The 13,072-nt window shown below is 38.1% G+C and overlaps 1 protein-coding gene across 5 annotated transcripts in view; it reads right to left on the bottom strand.

Moving 5' to 3' along the window:
* The window catches only part of CTNNA1 (catenin alpha 1), a 320,760-nt gene that overhangs the window by 119,286 nt on the left and 188,402 nt on the right, over positions 1-13,072 (bottom strand). For all 5 annotated transcript variants that reach the window (XM_045445207.1, XM_045445224.1, XM_045445240.1 and 2 more), the window contains 2 exons: positions 7,146-7,312; positions 6,278-6,397 (listed from right to left, as the gene is read on the bottom strand). In XM_045445207.1, coding sequence (XP_045301163.1) covers positions 6,278-6,397; positions 7,146-7,312 — 287 coding nt within the window. The remainder of the gene's footprint in view (positions 1-6,277; positions 6,398-7,145; positions 7,313-13,072) is intronic.

The following is a 13,072-nucleotide window of genomic DNA, read 5'->3' as shown; positions in this document are numbered from 1 at the left end:
TGTGTGGCATTTTCTAAATGCCTGGCCATTACCACAACCTCAGAGACTCTGAAGTCTTCTAGGGAGGCATTTGCATCTAAGTACTTATATTGTCCTCTGTTTTATAAAATGCTTTGCAATTAGCTTTGGAATTCTTCCCTAAGTATCTATAACCTAGATCAGTACAGTCTCTTACAAAGGTTACCAAAGACACTTGTGGTGACCTAAAGTTAATAGATGCCAGAATTACTATTCAACACTTGACTTTCCTAAAGCCCCTGCCTGGCCTGGTATGAGAACTTCTACCTTTCTAAAGACTAGAGTAGGTACAATATTCAGAAACAGGACCCCATGGATTTAGAGAACTGATGATCACCTCAAGATTCAAGCTATGACAAGGGGCAAGGGCTAACCATTATGCTTAAGCAGCTGATGCACATGTTATGTGCGGCATTTTCTACACGTCTTGTCCTCATCACAGTTTATGCCTGAGAGATTTCTATTTACCAAGTAAGGGGGATATATTTTAACCTATGATGAAAATGACAACTATATATCATCATTTGTCCTAACTGCTAAAGTGTTCAGCTTTCTCTCAAGAACTACTTTTGTCTTAGTACAAAGAAACTAGATTTTGTTAAGTAAACATAGGAAAATGGGCACTACCACAAGGCAGCACTATTTACTATTATAAGAATAATAATCAATCTTAAGTATTATTTTCAAAATATGTAACAGTGATAAGTAATCTGGATTGGTGAAAAAAAAATGAGCTATTAAGGAATATAATAGATTACCTATGAAATCAGAGTCCCTTGGTCTACTTTAGCCAATTTTTCCCAAACTTTATCAATCCAATTGTGTTTCAAGCACACTCAGGAGCAAACAGAAAACATGAAGAAGAAATGACTGCTTTCAACGTGATTTCAACTAACCATCACATGCATCACATGCAGTGACCAAAAAATAAAAGCTTACTTCTAAGTAATCTATAGCACTCCTTCTACCCAAGAGCTGGAAATTCAAGTACAAGTTTCCTCTCATTTCCCTCTTTATACTGTTAATATAAAATTGTACCCATAGACACATGTGATCAGATGTCTTCTCTTGAATTCAAACAACTACACTTAAAGAAAAGGTCCATGGGCAAACCCAGCTAGTCCATATTCATTTACACAAAAAAATTCATTACTATCCATTACCACTGTTGTCTGTTCAAGTTTTCAGGAAAAAAAATCATTAAAGTCAGAGTTCAGAGACTAGGTAAGAAGCATTACGTTTTTATCAAATGCCTCAACAAGCTCTAGTACCTGGGTGGGTGGAACATCCACCATCCAGTACTTGGTAAACATGCAGGTACTCCATCTCTATCAGACTAAGAGACAGAACTGACCACAGGAGGCACATGCAGTTCTCCTCACAGGGACTAAGGTCAGTGCTGGCCCATCCCCCACCTCTGCCATCTGTTTTACAGTAAAAGAAGAGCCTGCAGTCTAAAGGAAATTCAACACTTATAGTGAGCAAATTATATTCCAGCCCAAGAAAATAACAGATTAGAACCACATTTAGAATCCCATTCCAGGATGGATGTGCAGTACAGCAAAGTGGCTTATTCACTTGTTCATTAAATATTTAGTAAACACTACCATATCCAAGCAATATTCTAAGCACCAGGGATTGTAAAAGCCATTTGAACAGACAAAATCTCTGCCCCTGGAGGCAGACAGCCTGGATTAAAAACCTGGCTCCAATTCTGACTAGATGAATGACCTTGCCACATTATTTAACCTCCCTGTACTCCAGTTCTTTGATCTATAAAGATGAGTATAGTTGGTTAAGTGTTCAACTCTTGATTTTGGCTCAGGTCACGATCTCATGTCAAGAGATCACGCCACTCATCTGGCTCTGAGTGATAGCGGAACCTGCTTTGGATTCTCTCTCTACCTCTCTCACTGCCTCCCACACACTCGTGCTTGTGTGCTCTCTCTCAAAAATAAGTGAATGAACATCTTTTTAAATGAGTATCTATCAATTACAGCATCTACCTTATACTATTCTGTGAAGATTAAATGAATGTGTGTTTATAAAGGGTTTGTAACAGTGTGTAGCACATAGTAAACACCTTTTTAGAGTTACTCATTATTATTTTCAGCAACATCCTTACCACCACCACACCATGCTCCAGAAAGACATTAAGGAGAAAAAGGTAAACTCCAAAGGGCCTCCAGACCTTAGGAGGTTTAGCATTTTCTTGGTGGGGGGTTGCTGCTTAAATGATATAAGGGACGCTAAAGGAGCTAGTATATACATCACACCCAAATACTGCTCTTGAGGAAATACCCCTTTTCTGGACTCGGGCTGTCTGCAAAGATAAGAGGTTCAATGAGAAGCTTAATTATTACATATCATGCCTGAGCAGAGAAGACGTTAAAGGTGAAAACAGTCTAGGGGCTACGCATATAGCAGGAGAGAATTCTGCCAGAAAACACACAGTGTGAAAAACTGTTACCAGTTACTGAAGGAGAACACTGGGCAACATCCAAAAGGAAGAATGAAGTTTCTACCAGGCTGGGACCTTAGGATAAAATGAGTAGCAATTTAATTCCCAAGAAAAGTACTAGTTTATAGGAATATACACCACCAAGACCCAGGTCCTACAAAAGACTATTTTATCAACAGGAGGCACAAAGAAGCCCATGGCCAACTTACTCAATGGATTCTACTGCAGAAAGCCACAGTTGAAGGTTAAAGAATTAGGCCCAATTAAAACCACAAATGACCAGGACATACTACAAAACCCAAGACAAACTTTAAAATGGAAACATGTATCAATCAAGGTACAACAGAAAACAGCTGGTACAATCAAACTAACTCAAAGACGTTTTAGGGACTCTGCTACAAAGGTATAAGGAAAGTACAGGGAAACCACAAGGCTGTTAGGTCACTTAGGGGTGAAGAAACAAGGAGGCAACAGTTACCAGAATCCAGGGAGCAAGGTGTGTGGAGAATACCACCCAACAGGGGCTATGACTTTAGCCACCCAGAGCAACAAGCAGGGTGGGAGCCAGGGGAATAAACCCCAGCCTCTATCTCTTATCTCCTCTGATCTCCTACTGATGCTACCACTGGCCAAACCCAACCAGGAAGGACTAGAGGGCAAAGAAGCCCTGGAGGCTGTCCAGACAGGTCAGATCCCTGGGGCAAAGAACAGGATGAACAAGGGTAGAAAACAGATATGGAGAGGCAAACAGAAAACCATTCAGCATGTTAAATAATAACTTCAAGATTTTAATTACATCTTATTTCAGAAGTATTTGAAATTTACTACTTTTTTTTTTTTTTTTTTTTAAATACATCAGGGATTATGTTTAAGGAACTCTTCATGTATTCATGGCACACAGAATTAAAAAGTCAAGCAGCATTGGGACACCTGGATGGCTGGGTAGGTTGAGCGTCCGACTCTGGATTTCAGCTCAGGTCATGATCCCATGGTTGTGGGATCAAGCCCTGTGTTGGGCTCTGTGCTGGCAGCGCATAGCCTGCTTGGGATTCTCTCTCTCTCTGCCGCTCCCCTGCTCATGAGCATGTATTCTCTCTCTCTCAAAATAAATAACCATTAAAAAGAAAAAAAGTCAGGCAGCATTACTCTTCAGTAAGTTTTGCCAATAGCATACAAAGGTCTGGACTATCATTGTGTTCTATCTCAAGAACAACATCAATTTACCTATTCTACCATTTTGCAAAGATAGGCAATATAGTGTCAGTCAAAATTTCTCACTTTCCTCAAATAATAAGCCTTCATAAACCAAAATCAGACTAGGCATTATGACTGTGGGACTATTCACCAAGCTTTATTTTTTAAGTATAACTAACATTTATTTCATGTATTTAAATGAGAATTTAGGGGCACCTGGGTGGCTCAGTCGGTTGAGCATCCAACTTTTCATTTCAGCCCAAGTCATGATTTCATGGTTCATGAGATCGAGCCCCAAGTCAGGTTCTGTGCTGACAGTGCAGAGCCTGCTTAGGATTCTCTCTCTCCTTAATCCTCTCCCCACTTCCTTCTCTTTCTCTTTCTCTCTCTCAAAATACATAATAAATTAAAAATGTTCATACATTTTTTTAAATAAAACGAAACAAAAAACAAAAAAACAAATGAGAATTTACATCAAAAACATTAAATAAATTGTAAACATAATTGGTCCAGCATGGATATTTATGGAATTACCATACCACAAAACAAGTTTTTAGAATCAATGAGGCCCAACAAAAACAAAAAAACTTATTTGTGATTTATTTGATGGAGACATAAGCCAACACAGGAATAAATGATAAAAACAAACTATGTCTACATGAACTAAATTACTTAGGCAATATACCAAATCTAGGTATATTATAATGTCTAATATTAAGTAATGGAAATGTAAAACCAGGATCTCATATGTGCAAATTCAGTCTGATCATAACCTAAGCTTGAAATATGGTCCATAATCATATTAAATACTTTACATACATTACTTAATTTAATCTTTTCAATCCTATGGGGTAAAGATTTTATACTATTATACTACTGAAAGTTACTAAGAAGTATGCAAAGCTGAGACTGGCATATATTGGACATTTACAGTACTGACTCCATTTTCCTCACGCGTGTCAGAGCCCTTTTTGGGTGTCCCTGTCCTGAAGAAAGATACTCTCATCCCAGACCAGAGGGGAGATCTTTGTCACAGAGTCAGACATAACAACTGATTTCTTCTCACTCATAATCAGTGAAGAATGGGTATGTTACAAAATTCAGGTTTAGGGCAAATCTGTTAAGGGCTTCTAGATCATTTGCTTCTAAAAAAGACCTATGGAAGAAACAGTTTTTTGTTTTTTGTTGTTGTTGGTTTTTTGTTTTTTGTTTTTTGTTTTTTTTTTTTTTTTTTTTTTTGCTTGCTGGACATAGTGATCTGTACAAATACCATGCCCAGAGCTTCTACAGCCATCCAGTACCAGGGACAGTGAACACTGCAGTGCTGGAAAAGGTAAAGAACCTGGATCCATGATGATACTTGCAAAACCTTTTATCTTAGCTACCTCAAAATCACACCTAATTTGGGACTTCTGATTAGTAAGAAAATAAATCCCCCATTGTTCAAGCAGTTTTGGAGCTGGGTTTTCTGAACTGCAGCATGAAATATCCTAACTGATGCAAGTATTAGCAAATGATAACAAGAATTTATCTTTTCAGGGCTTTATGAAAAAGCACAAGCCTGATCAGAACTATGGAAATTTTAAGAAACTGAATGGTGACATGTGCATCTCCCCTAGAACACATACTGTATTCAACAGGAAGACCATAGAGAAGACTTAAAGCACACTAAAAGCCAAAACACCAAAAGGATAGCAAAGCTTGGAAAAATAAGAACAATGATCCAGGAGCACACAGGTGGCTCAGTCGGTTAAGCGTCCGACTTGTGATTTCGGCTCAGGATATGATCTCACAGTTGGTGAGATCATGATGGGCTCTGAACTGAGAGCATAGACTGCATGGGATTCTCTCTCTCCCTCTCTCTCTCTCTGAACCTCCCTCTTCTGCACCTCAAAAAGAAATAAACTTAAAAAAAAGAAGAAGAAGAAGAACACTGATCCACATGCCACACAACACAAATTCATAACACTAAGGAAACTATTAAGAACGATTTATAAGAAATAACTTGAAAAGTGACCAAACATGGGAGGAGAGCAGTGATAGTTTCTGATATGCCAGTAATTCCAATACGTTTCAACTGGCTTATGGTTTTTAAAAATCTGAATTACACTCCAATGCCAACTGAAGTTAATCCTTGAAGGCACATAACAAAGCCCTTATCATCTGTCCAGACACCAAGTTATTTAAAGCACAATTTTAAGGGGCCCTTGGGTGGCTCAGTCAGTTAAGCATCCCACTCTTGGTTTCAGCTCAACTCATGATCTCACAGTTTGTGGGTTCAAGCCCTGCAATGGGTTTCTCTTTCTCTTTCTCTCTCTCTCTCTCTCCCCTTCTCTCTCAGATCCTCCCCCACTCTCTATCTTCTCTCAAATAAACTTTAAAAAAGTTTAAAGCACAATTTTCACAAGAATTAAAATAGAAGCATAACATGAATGCAACTTAACAACACAATAGTGACAGGATACTTCACAAATTAAATGTTTTGATGGAACTATACTGTCAGAGGGTGGTAATTGTACCTTCAGAAAACTCAGGTTAAAATCACTTTTTCCCACAAGATAATAATATAAACAATTTTAATATGTCCCCAAATCATGACTATACCTGTTGCCTTTTGGCTGCCATAATGTTCAGCTTATCCACTTCAGGTTTCAGGGCTTTATACTGTATTCCTAAGTCTTGTTCAGTGCCAGCATTCCTCAGTTTCAAGATACCATCTTCCACCTATAAAACACACTCCTAAATAAGAAAAATTCTAAACAATACAAATATGTATATAAAAAAAGATCTGTAACATTTTATTCCTTTTAACAGTTCCTCAGCAATCCAAACTCCCTCTTCAGTTTACATGACCCTCAAACATTTGAGCAGTTACTACATGGGAATTTTATGGGAAGTGGGAAGAGGAGCAATATACCGTGCTATCTAAAACAATATAATTTAGGGGCATGTGGGTGGCGCTCAAGGCATCTCACTTAAGCTCAAGTCATGATCTCATGGTTTGTGAGTTCGAGCCCCAAATCAGGCTCTGTGCTGACAGCTCAGAACCTGGAGACTGCTTTGGATTCTGTCTGTCTGCACTCTCTCTCTCAAAAATAAACATAAATAGACAAACAAACAAACAAATAAATAAAAATAAAACAATACAATTTAAACTATCTTGGTTTCTCAACTCTGGAACTCTACTGGTACAAGGAAATGCTTAATCACTACTGCAGAGAGAAGGAGTCAAAACATTATCTTTGCTACATGTTCTGCATCAGAATGAAGACTAAAGAGAATCATAGCACTATGGTATGAGATACACCTAGAGTAGAGAAGGAAATGGAAACGAAAGGAAAACATTCCTGGTGCACTTGGGTAAACGAAGGTCAAAACCAAACCAAATTCTAAGGAATGCTGAATTAAGCATGGCCAGCAGCAGCCTCACTGTGATGGAGAGAACAAATTACAGACACAGGCCTGTACTTACAACTTTCAGCTGAACAAGTAATTTGTAGACATCTGCCATGTCAGCCAAAATAAGCAGCCGGGTAACAGCAGAGAGCAAAGCTCGAGCTGCCCGAACCATGTTGCCACGCTTCACAGAAGAGCAGGGATCATCTGCAAACTCTCCCGCAGCAGTCTTCATCAAATCACCTGTTTTACATCATGAAAAAACAAACTCATCAGAAATGAACCAAATAACTGGTCTATATTTTAAAAAATTACAATAAAAATAGTTCAAACCTTACACAGTCCATGCACAGAATTTAAGGGCTCCCGTTTTTATTGTTTTGTTTTCTTTTGTTTTACAGCAGTCACTAAGAAAAGCACCCTTGCATACTGTTGGTAAAAACACACTCTCTGGAAAGTGATTTGGTGCTATAGATAAAAAGCCTTAAAAACACTCCTTTCCAGGGCATCTGGGTGACTCAGTTAAGCATCCAACTATAGATTTCAGCTCAGGTCATGATCTCACAGTTTGTGAGATAGAGCCCCACATTAGGCTCTATGCTGACAGCACAGTCTGCTTGGGATTCTCAGTCTCCTATCTCTGTCCCTTCCCTACATGCACATGGGCTCTCGCACGTGCGCTCACTCTCTCTCTCTCTCTCTCTCTCTCCCTCAAAATGAATAAACATTAAAAGGCGGAGGGGATCTTTAAAAAACAAAACAGCTCCTTTTCAGAAAGGAGCATTATAAGTATCCTAAGGAGAAAAAATAAAAAAGATGTGAGAAAAAAAAAAAGGATCTAATGTGATCCACCCTCACATCTACAGAATGGTACAGAAATACAGCAACTATTATGTATGACCACCACACTTCATTAACCATCTCACCAGTATATGAAAAGTCAGAGCGGAGTCAATGACTTATTCATTTTCCTCATACTAAAACCCTGACAACAACTCAAATACTCAACAATAAGCATCTAGTTAAGTCAATTATGGTACATTCTACAAGTGACTGACTATTATGCAAATATTAACATATATATGAAAAAATGTTAATGTATATAATGAAACCATAAGCATAAAGAAAAGAAAATGATAGATATATGTAGCCTGTTTAAAAAAAAATGAGAGAGAGAAAAGACAGGAATCAAAAGGCAAATAATAGTTATACTAGGTTACAATCTTGCTCTTTACATTATGCTGTACTTATAAAAACATTTTCTATAACGAACAGGTATTAATATCCATAATTAAAAAATTAAGCTAAAAATATATGCAATATATTTTACCAGAGTTTCTAGGACTACCCATGGTTGGTTATCCAATCCTAAATTCAACAATACTAATAATTTATTTATAATGTTTCCTAGAAACTTGTAAAATAACTTACATTTTCATCACGTTTCTATTAATAATCATTTAAAGTGTCTATTGTCCCTCTCTTCTTACAGCTCTAAGCAAATGGAGGGCCAGGACTGTGTCTGTTCCATCAGTTATTCGGACAGTGCCTGTTCATCAGTTATTCGGACAGTGCCTGTATGGGGACTATCTTTGGATTCCTGGGAAAGCAATTACTTCCTCCCTTGGCTGAATGTGTCCACTCCAGATTAAAGCCTAAAGGCCATTCATTCTCACATCTCTTCCAGTAATATAAAAAAGTGCATTCTCAAGAAGCCTAGTTCTACCTAAAGAGTCTTACCAAATTTCTCCTATCAATTTAGCTGTAGAATAGGACCTTAGAGGGGAAAAAGTTAAATTCACCCTCAGATTCATATAGTAATTGGGCTTAGAGCACAGTATAGTATTAAGAGTAAAGACAAGCTCTGCAAATATGTCAGGTAAGAAATAATCACAATGAAGAATTTCATAGTAAAAAAACTTTCCTGAACCTAAGACACAGACACAGAAAGATAATGACATATGGCAATGATGTGGATACGTAACATTAAAACTGTTATCTTATGATAACTAAAAATACTGAGCTCATTCATTCATTCATTTATTCAACAAATATGAGCACCCACTATACATCAAAGTCTGACTTAAGTGCCAGTGATACAGCACCCAAGAAACAGCCCATGTCCTCATGGAACTCTAAAGAGGGAGGAAGACAGACAAGCAAACAATTAAAGGTAGATTAAGACAATATACCTAGATGCAACGGGCTCACAAATCAGGGAGTAATACAATACAATCAGAATTACAATAGCCCCATGGACAAGGTGCTATGGGGAGATTGTAGGAAAAGCTATTTATTCATGAAGAAGCTATCTCAAAAGCCTTGCAGAAAAAGGTATTTACCTTAAACAATATTAATATTAAATAAGAGATACTGGCTTATACAATAAGTAGAATGTCACTTATTTATTGAGAACTTGCTAACACTAAAACAAATCAACCACTAGGGATAGACACAAAGCTGAACAAGACTATCTCTGCTTTCAAGTGGTTTACAATCCAGAAAAAAAAGAATGTGACCATGGCCACGGACATAAACTATGTGGCATTTTAACATACAAGCTTTAAGAAAAACATAAAAGTACACACAGTTTCAAAGGAAAAAGCACTAACAACCAGTGTTGAGGAAGAAGTGAAATGCCAGCAACAGTTTTAAGGGAAACATGGTACTGTGAAATGGACTCTTCTCTCAAAGGACTGGAAGGATTTTTGGTGTTAAAATTGAGGGAGTCAGCATCTCAAGCAAAAGGAACAGAAACATTTGTGGTGCCTGGGTGGCTCAGTCAGTTAAGCGCCTGACACTTGATTTTGGCTCAGGTCATGATATTGCAGTTCTTCAGTTGGAGCCCCACGTCAGGCCCCATGCTGACAGTGCAATGCCTGCATGGGATCCTCTCTCTCTCTCTCCCTCTCTCTCTCTGCCCCTCCCCAGCTCGTGCTCTGTCTCCCTCTCTTCTCTCTTGTAAAAATAAATAAACGTGAAAAAAAATTTTTTTTAAGTTGAGACACACAGTAAGAAGGTGTATTTAGAGGCTGAGTCCCTCCCAAACTGGGAATTGAAGGATGTGTACAGAAGAAGCAGAAGATAGGGATGGAAAGTCCACAGACATAGTACAAAGAATTCCTGAGCCAAAGCAGGAAGTCAAAGTCATAGATACACAGAATTAACCTAACAAAAGTATATAAAATAAACCTGACCCCAGAGATGGGTCAGAAAGACACAATGAGAGCCCAAGAAAAGAATCTTAATAAATGATAAAGGCAAGGGTTAAATGATATAATAACCTTTGATTATAAACAGTGAGGAAAAAGAAATTTCCTCACTGTGACTTAAATGTTTCAAGCTGGGCCACAGCACTGTATGATGATTTAAAAAAAAAAAAAAAAAGGTGGCCCCTGAGACTGTGTATTTAGGAGTAGGGAGGAAGACAACTTTCTGACAAGAGAAACAATGAGAACCAAAGTGACGAAAACTCAAATGCATATATACAGGATCAATGGAAATGAATTAAGAATCCAGAAATAGAATCAATTAATTTTCAACAAGGCTGCCAAGATCATTCAATGGGGAAAAATAGTCTTTTCAACAAACAGTACTGGGACGGGATATCCACATGCAGAAAGAAGGAACATGAACCTCTACCTCTTACCATATACTTTCAAAACAGAACTTAGAAGAAAACACTACCATAAGTCTTCATGGCCTCTGATCAGCCAATGGTTTCTTAGCTATGACACCAAAAGAATAAGAAGAAAACAAATAAGAAGAAAACATAGATTAAATGGCATGATCAAATTTGAAATTTTAGTGCTTTGGTCAAAGGATACTATCAAGAAAGTGAAAAGATCCACAGAACAGGAGAAAATTTCTGAAAACCATATATGTAAGAAGGATCTAGTAAACACAATATAAAAAGAACTCTTATGACTTAATAAAAAGACAACAAATTTAAAATAGGCAATGAAATTACATATACATCTCTCCAATTAAAACAAAATAAACAGCTAATAAACACAGGAAAAGACATTCAGCCTCATTAGCTATAAAGGCAATGCATAACAAAATCATGAGATACCACTTCGTATCTACTAGGATGGCTATAATCAAAAAGACAGAAAATAATAAATGTTGGTGAGGAATGTGGAGAAACTGGAACCCTCATACATGCTACAATGGATACATGCTGCAATATGAATGAATCATGTAAGCATATGCCATGTGAAAGAAGCCAGTCATAAAAGGCCACATATTGTATTGTTCCATTTATATGAAATGTCCACAACAGGTAAATCCAGACACAGAAGCCAGATTAGTGGCTGCCAGCAGCTGGCGCAGAAAGAGTGAGGACTAACTGCTAATAGGTATGGGGTTTCCTTCTGGAGTAATCAAAGTGTTCTAGAATTACAAAGTAGTGATGGCTGTACAACCTTGTAAATATACTGAAAACCACTGAACTGTACACTTTAAAAGAGTGAATATTATGGTATGTGAATTATGGCTCAATAAAGAGACAAAGAATATCAAAGGCAGTGACCTGAAAGAGCACAGGCCTTGGAGTTACAGATAAGCCGGAGTTTTAGCTCTCTCTCTTACCAGCTATGGGACTGGACTCCACCGCCTGTTTCCTCTTCTGTAAAATACAGAGAATACTTCGCTGGGCAGGACAACTAAGATAACATATGTATGTCTAGTTCATTGCCTTGCACTTGGAGACAATACAGGGTTGGTAGAAATTATTAAGTAAAACAAAATGAGAAGACAGCAGAAAGGGTCTGTATGGTGTTTCATGAGCATTCATCTATTCAACAACCATATTTAAGAGCATTAATACATGCCTTCTTTCAACAAATGTTTACCGAACACCTTCTATGAGCCAGACAGCAATCTAACACTCGGATAAAAATTAACAAAGCAGACAAAAATCCCTGGCTCCTGAGAGTTTATATTCTAACGTGAGGGGAAGATGATAAACGTAATAAAATCAATTACATAGTTGTTAAACAAAAGTACTTATGAGAGGGAGGGGCAGTGGCAGAAATGACAAAGAGGGGATAAAAGATACAATTTAAAACAGAGAGATCAAGGGGCGCCTGGGTGGCTCAGTCGGTTGAGTAGCCGACTTCAGCTCAGGTCATGATCTCGCGATTCGTGAGTTTGAGCCCCGCATCAGGCTCTGTGCTGACAGCTCGGAGCCTGGAGCCTGTTTCAGATTCTGTGTCTCCCTCTCTCTGACCCTCCCCCCGTTCATGCTCTATCTCTCTCTGTCTCAAAAATAAATAAACGTTAAAAAAAAAAAAAAGTTTAACACAGAGAGATCAAGGCAGGCCTCAGTGAAAAGGCACCACTTGAGGAGAACCTTAAAAAAGGAAGCACAGGAGCAATGTGGCTATCTTGAGAAAACATTTCAAGCAGAGGGAACACCAACTCAAAGGACCTAGGGCAGATGCACACTAAAATGATCCTGGAAAACCAAAGGAAGCCAGTGCAGCTGGTAAGGAGGCAATGAGGAGGAGCAGCTTTGTGGGAGGTGCAAAAGGCAGATTTCAATTCAAGGGTAACAGAACAAGCCTGCTCTTTCAAGAATCTGAGCTGCTACCAAGAGGAAAAGTCAAGGGCTATTAAAGAAATTTTTTTCCACGTGTGTGTGCGCGCGTGTGTGTGTGGCTGTGTGTGTGTGTAGATAGGTAGCAGTATTATGGGAGAGAAAAGGATAAAATTGGAAGTCACATAGAAACTGCAGCGTCACCACTAAACAGGTATCTGTTTCCACAAATGTACAACAGAGACAGTAATATAGATAATCCTCACTTTGCACAGTAGTCCAGGTCCATGAAAATAACCATGCAAGTTGTAACAGTGCAAAGTAATCTTTAATCAATGCAAAAAATTATGATTATCCTGTGACCTTTAACATTTTTTGACAAAAGATTAAAAGCTCCTTTACTAATTATAAATGTACAGGGAAATGAAAAAAATTGTAGTATTTATTTAGTACACTGTAAC

This window comes from Leopardus geoffroyi, chromosome A1 (assembly GCF_018350155.1).
Source record: "Leopardus geoffroyi isolate Oge1 chromosome A1, O.geoffroyi_Oge1_pat1.0, whole genome shotgun sequence".
NCBI classification, from domain to species: domain Eukaryota; kingdom Metazoa; phylum Chordata; class Mammalia; order Carnivora; family Felidae; genus Leopardus; species Leopardus geoffroyi.
Note: the sequence above shows the minus strand (reverse complement) of the source record. Positions and strands in the feature narration are given on the sequence as shown.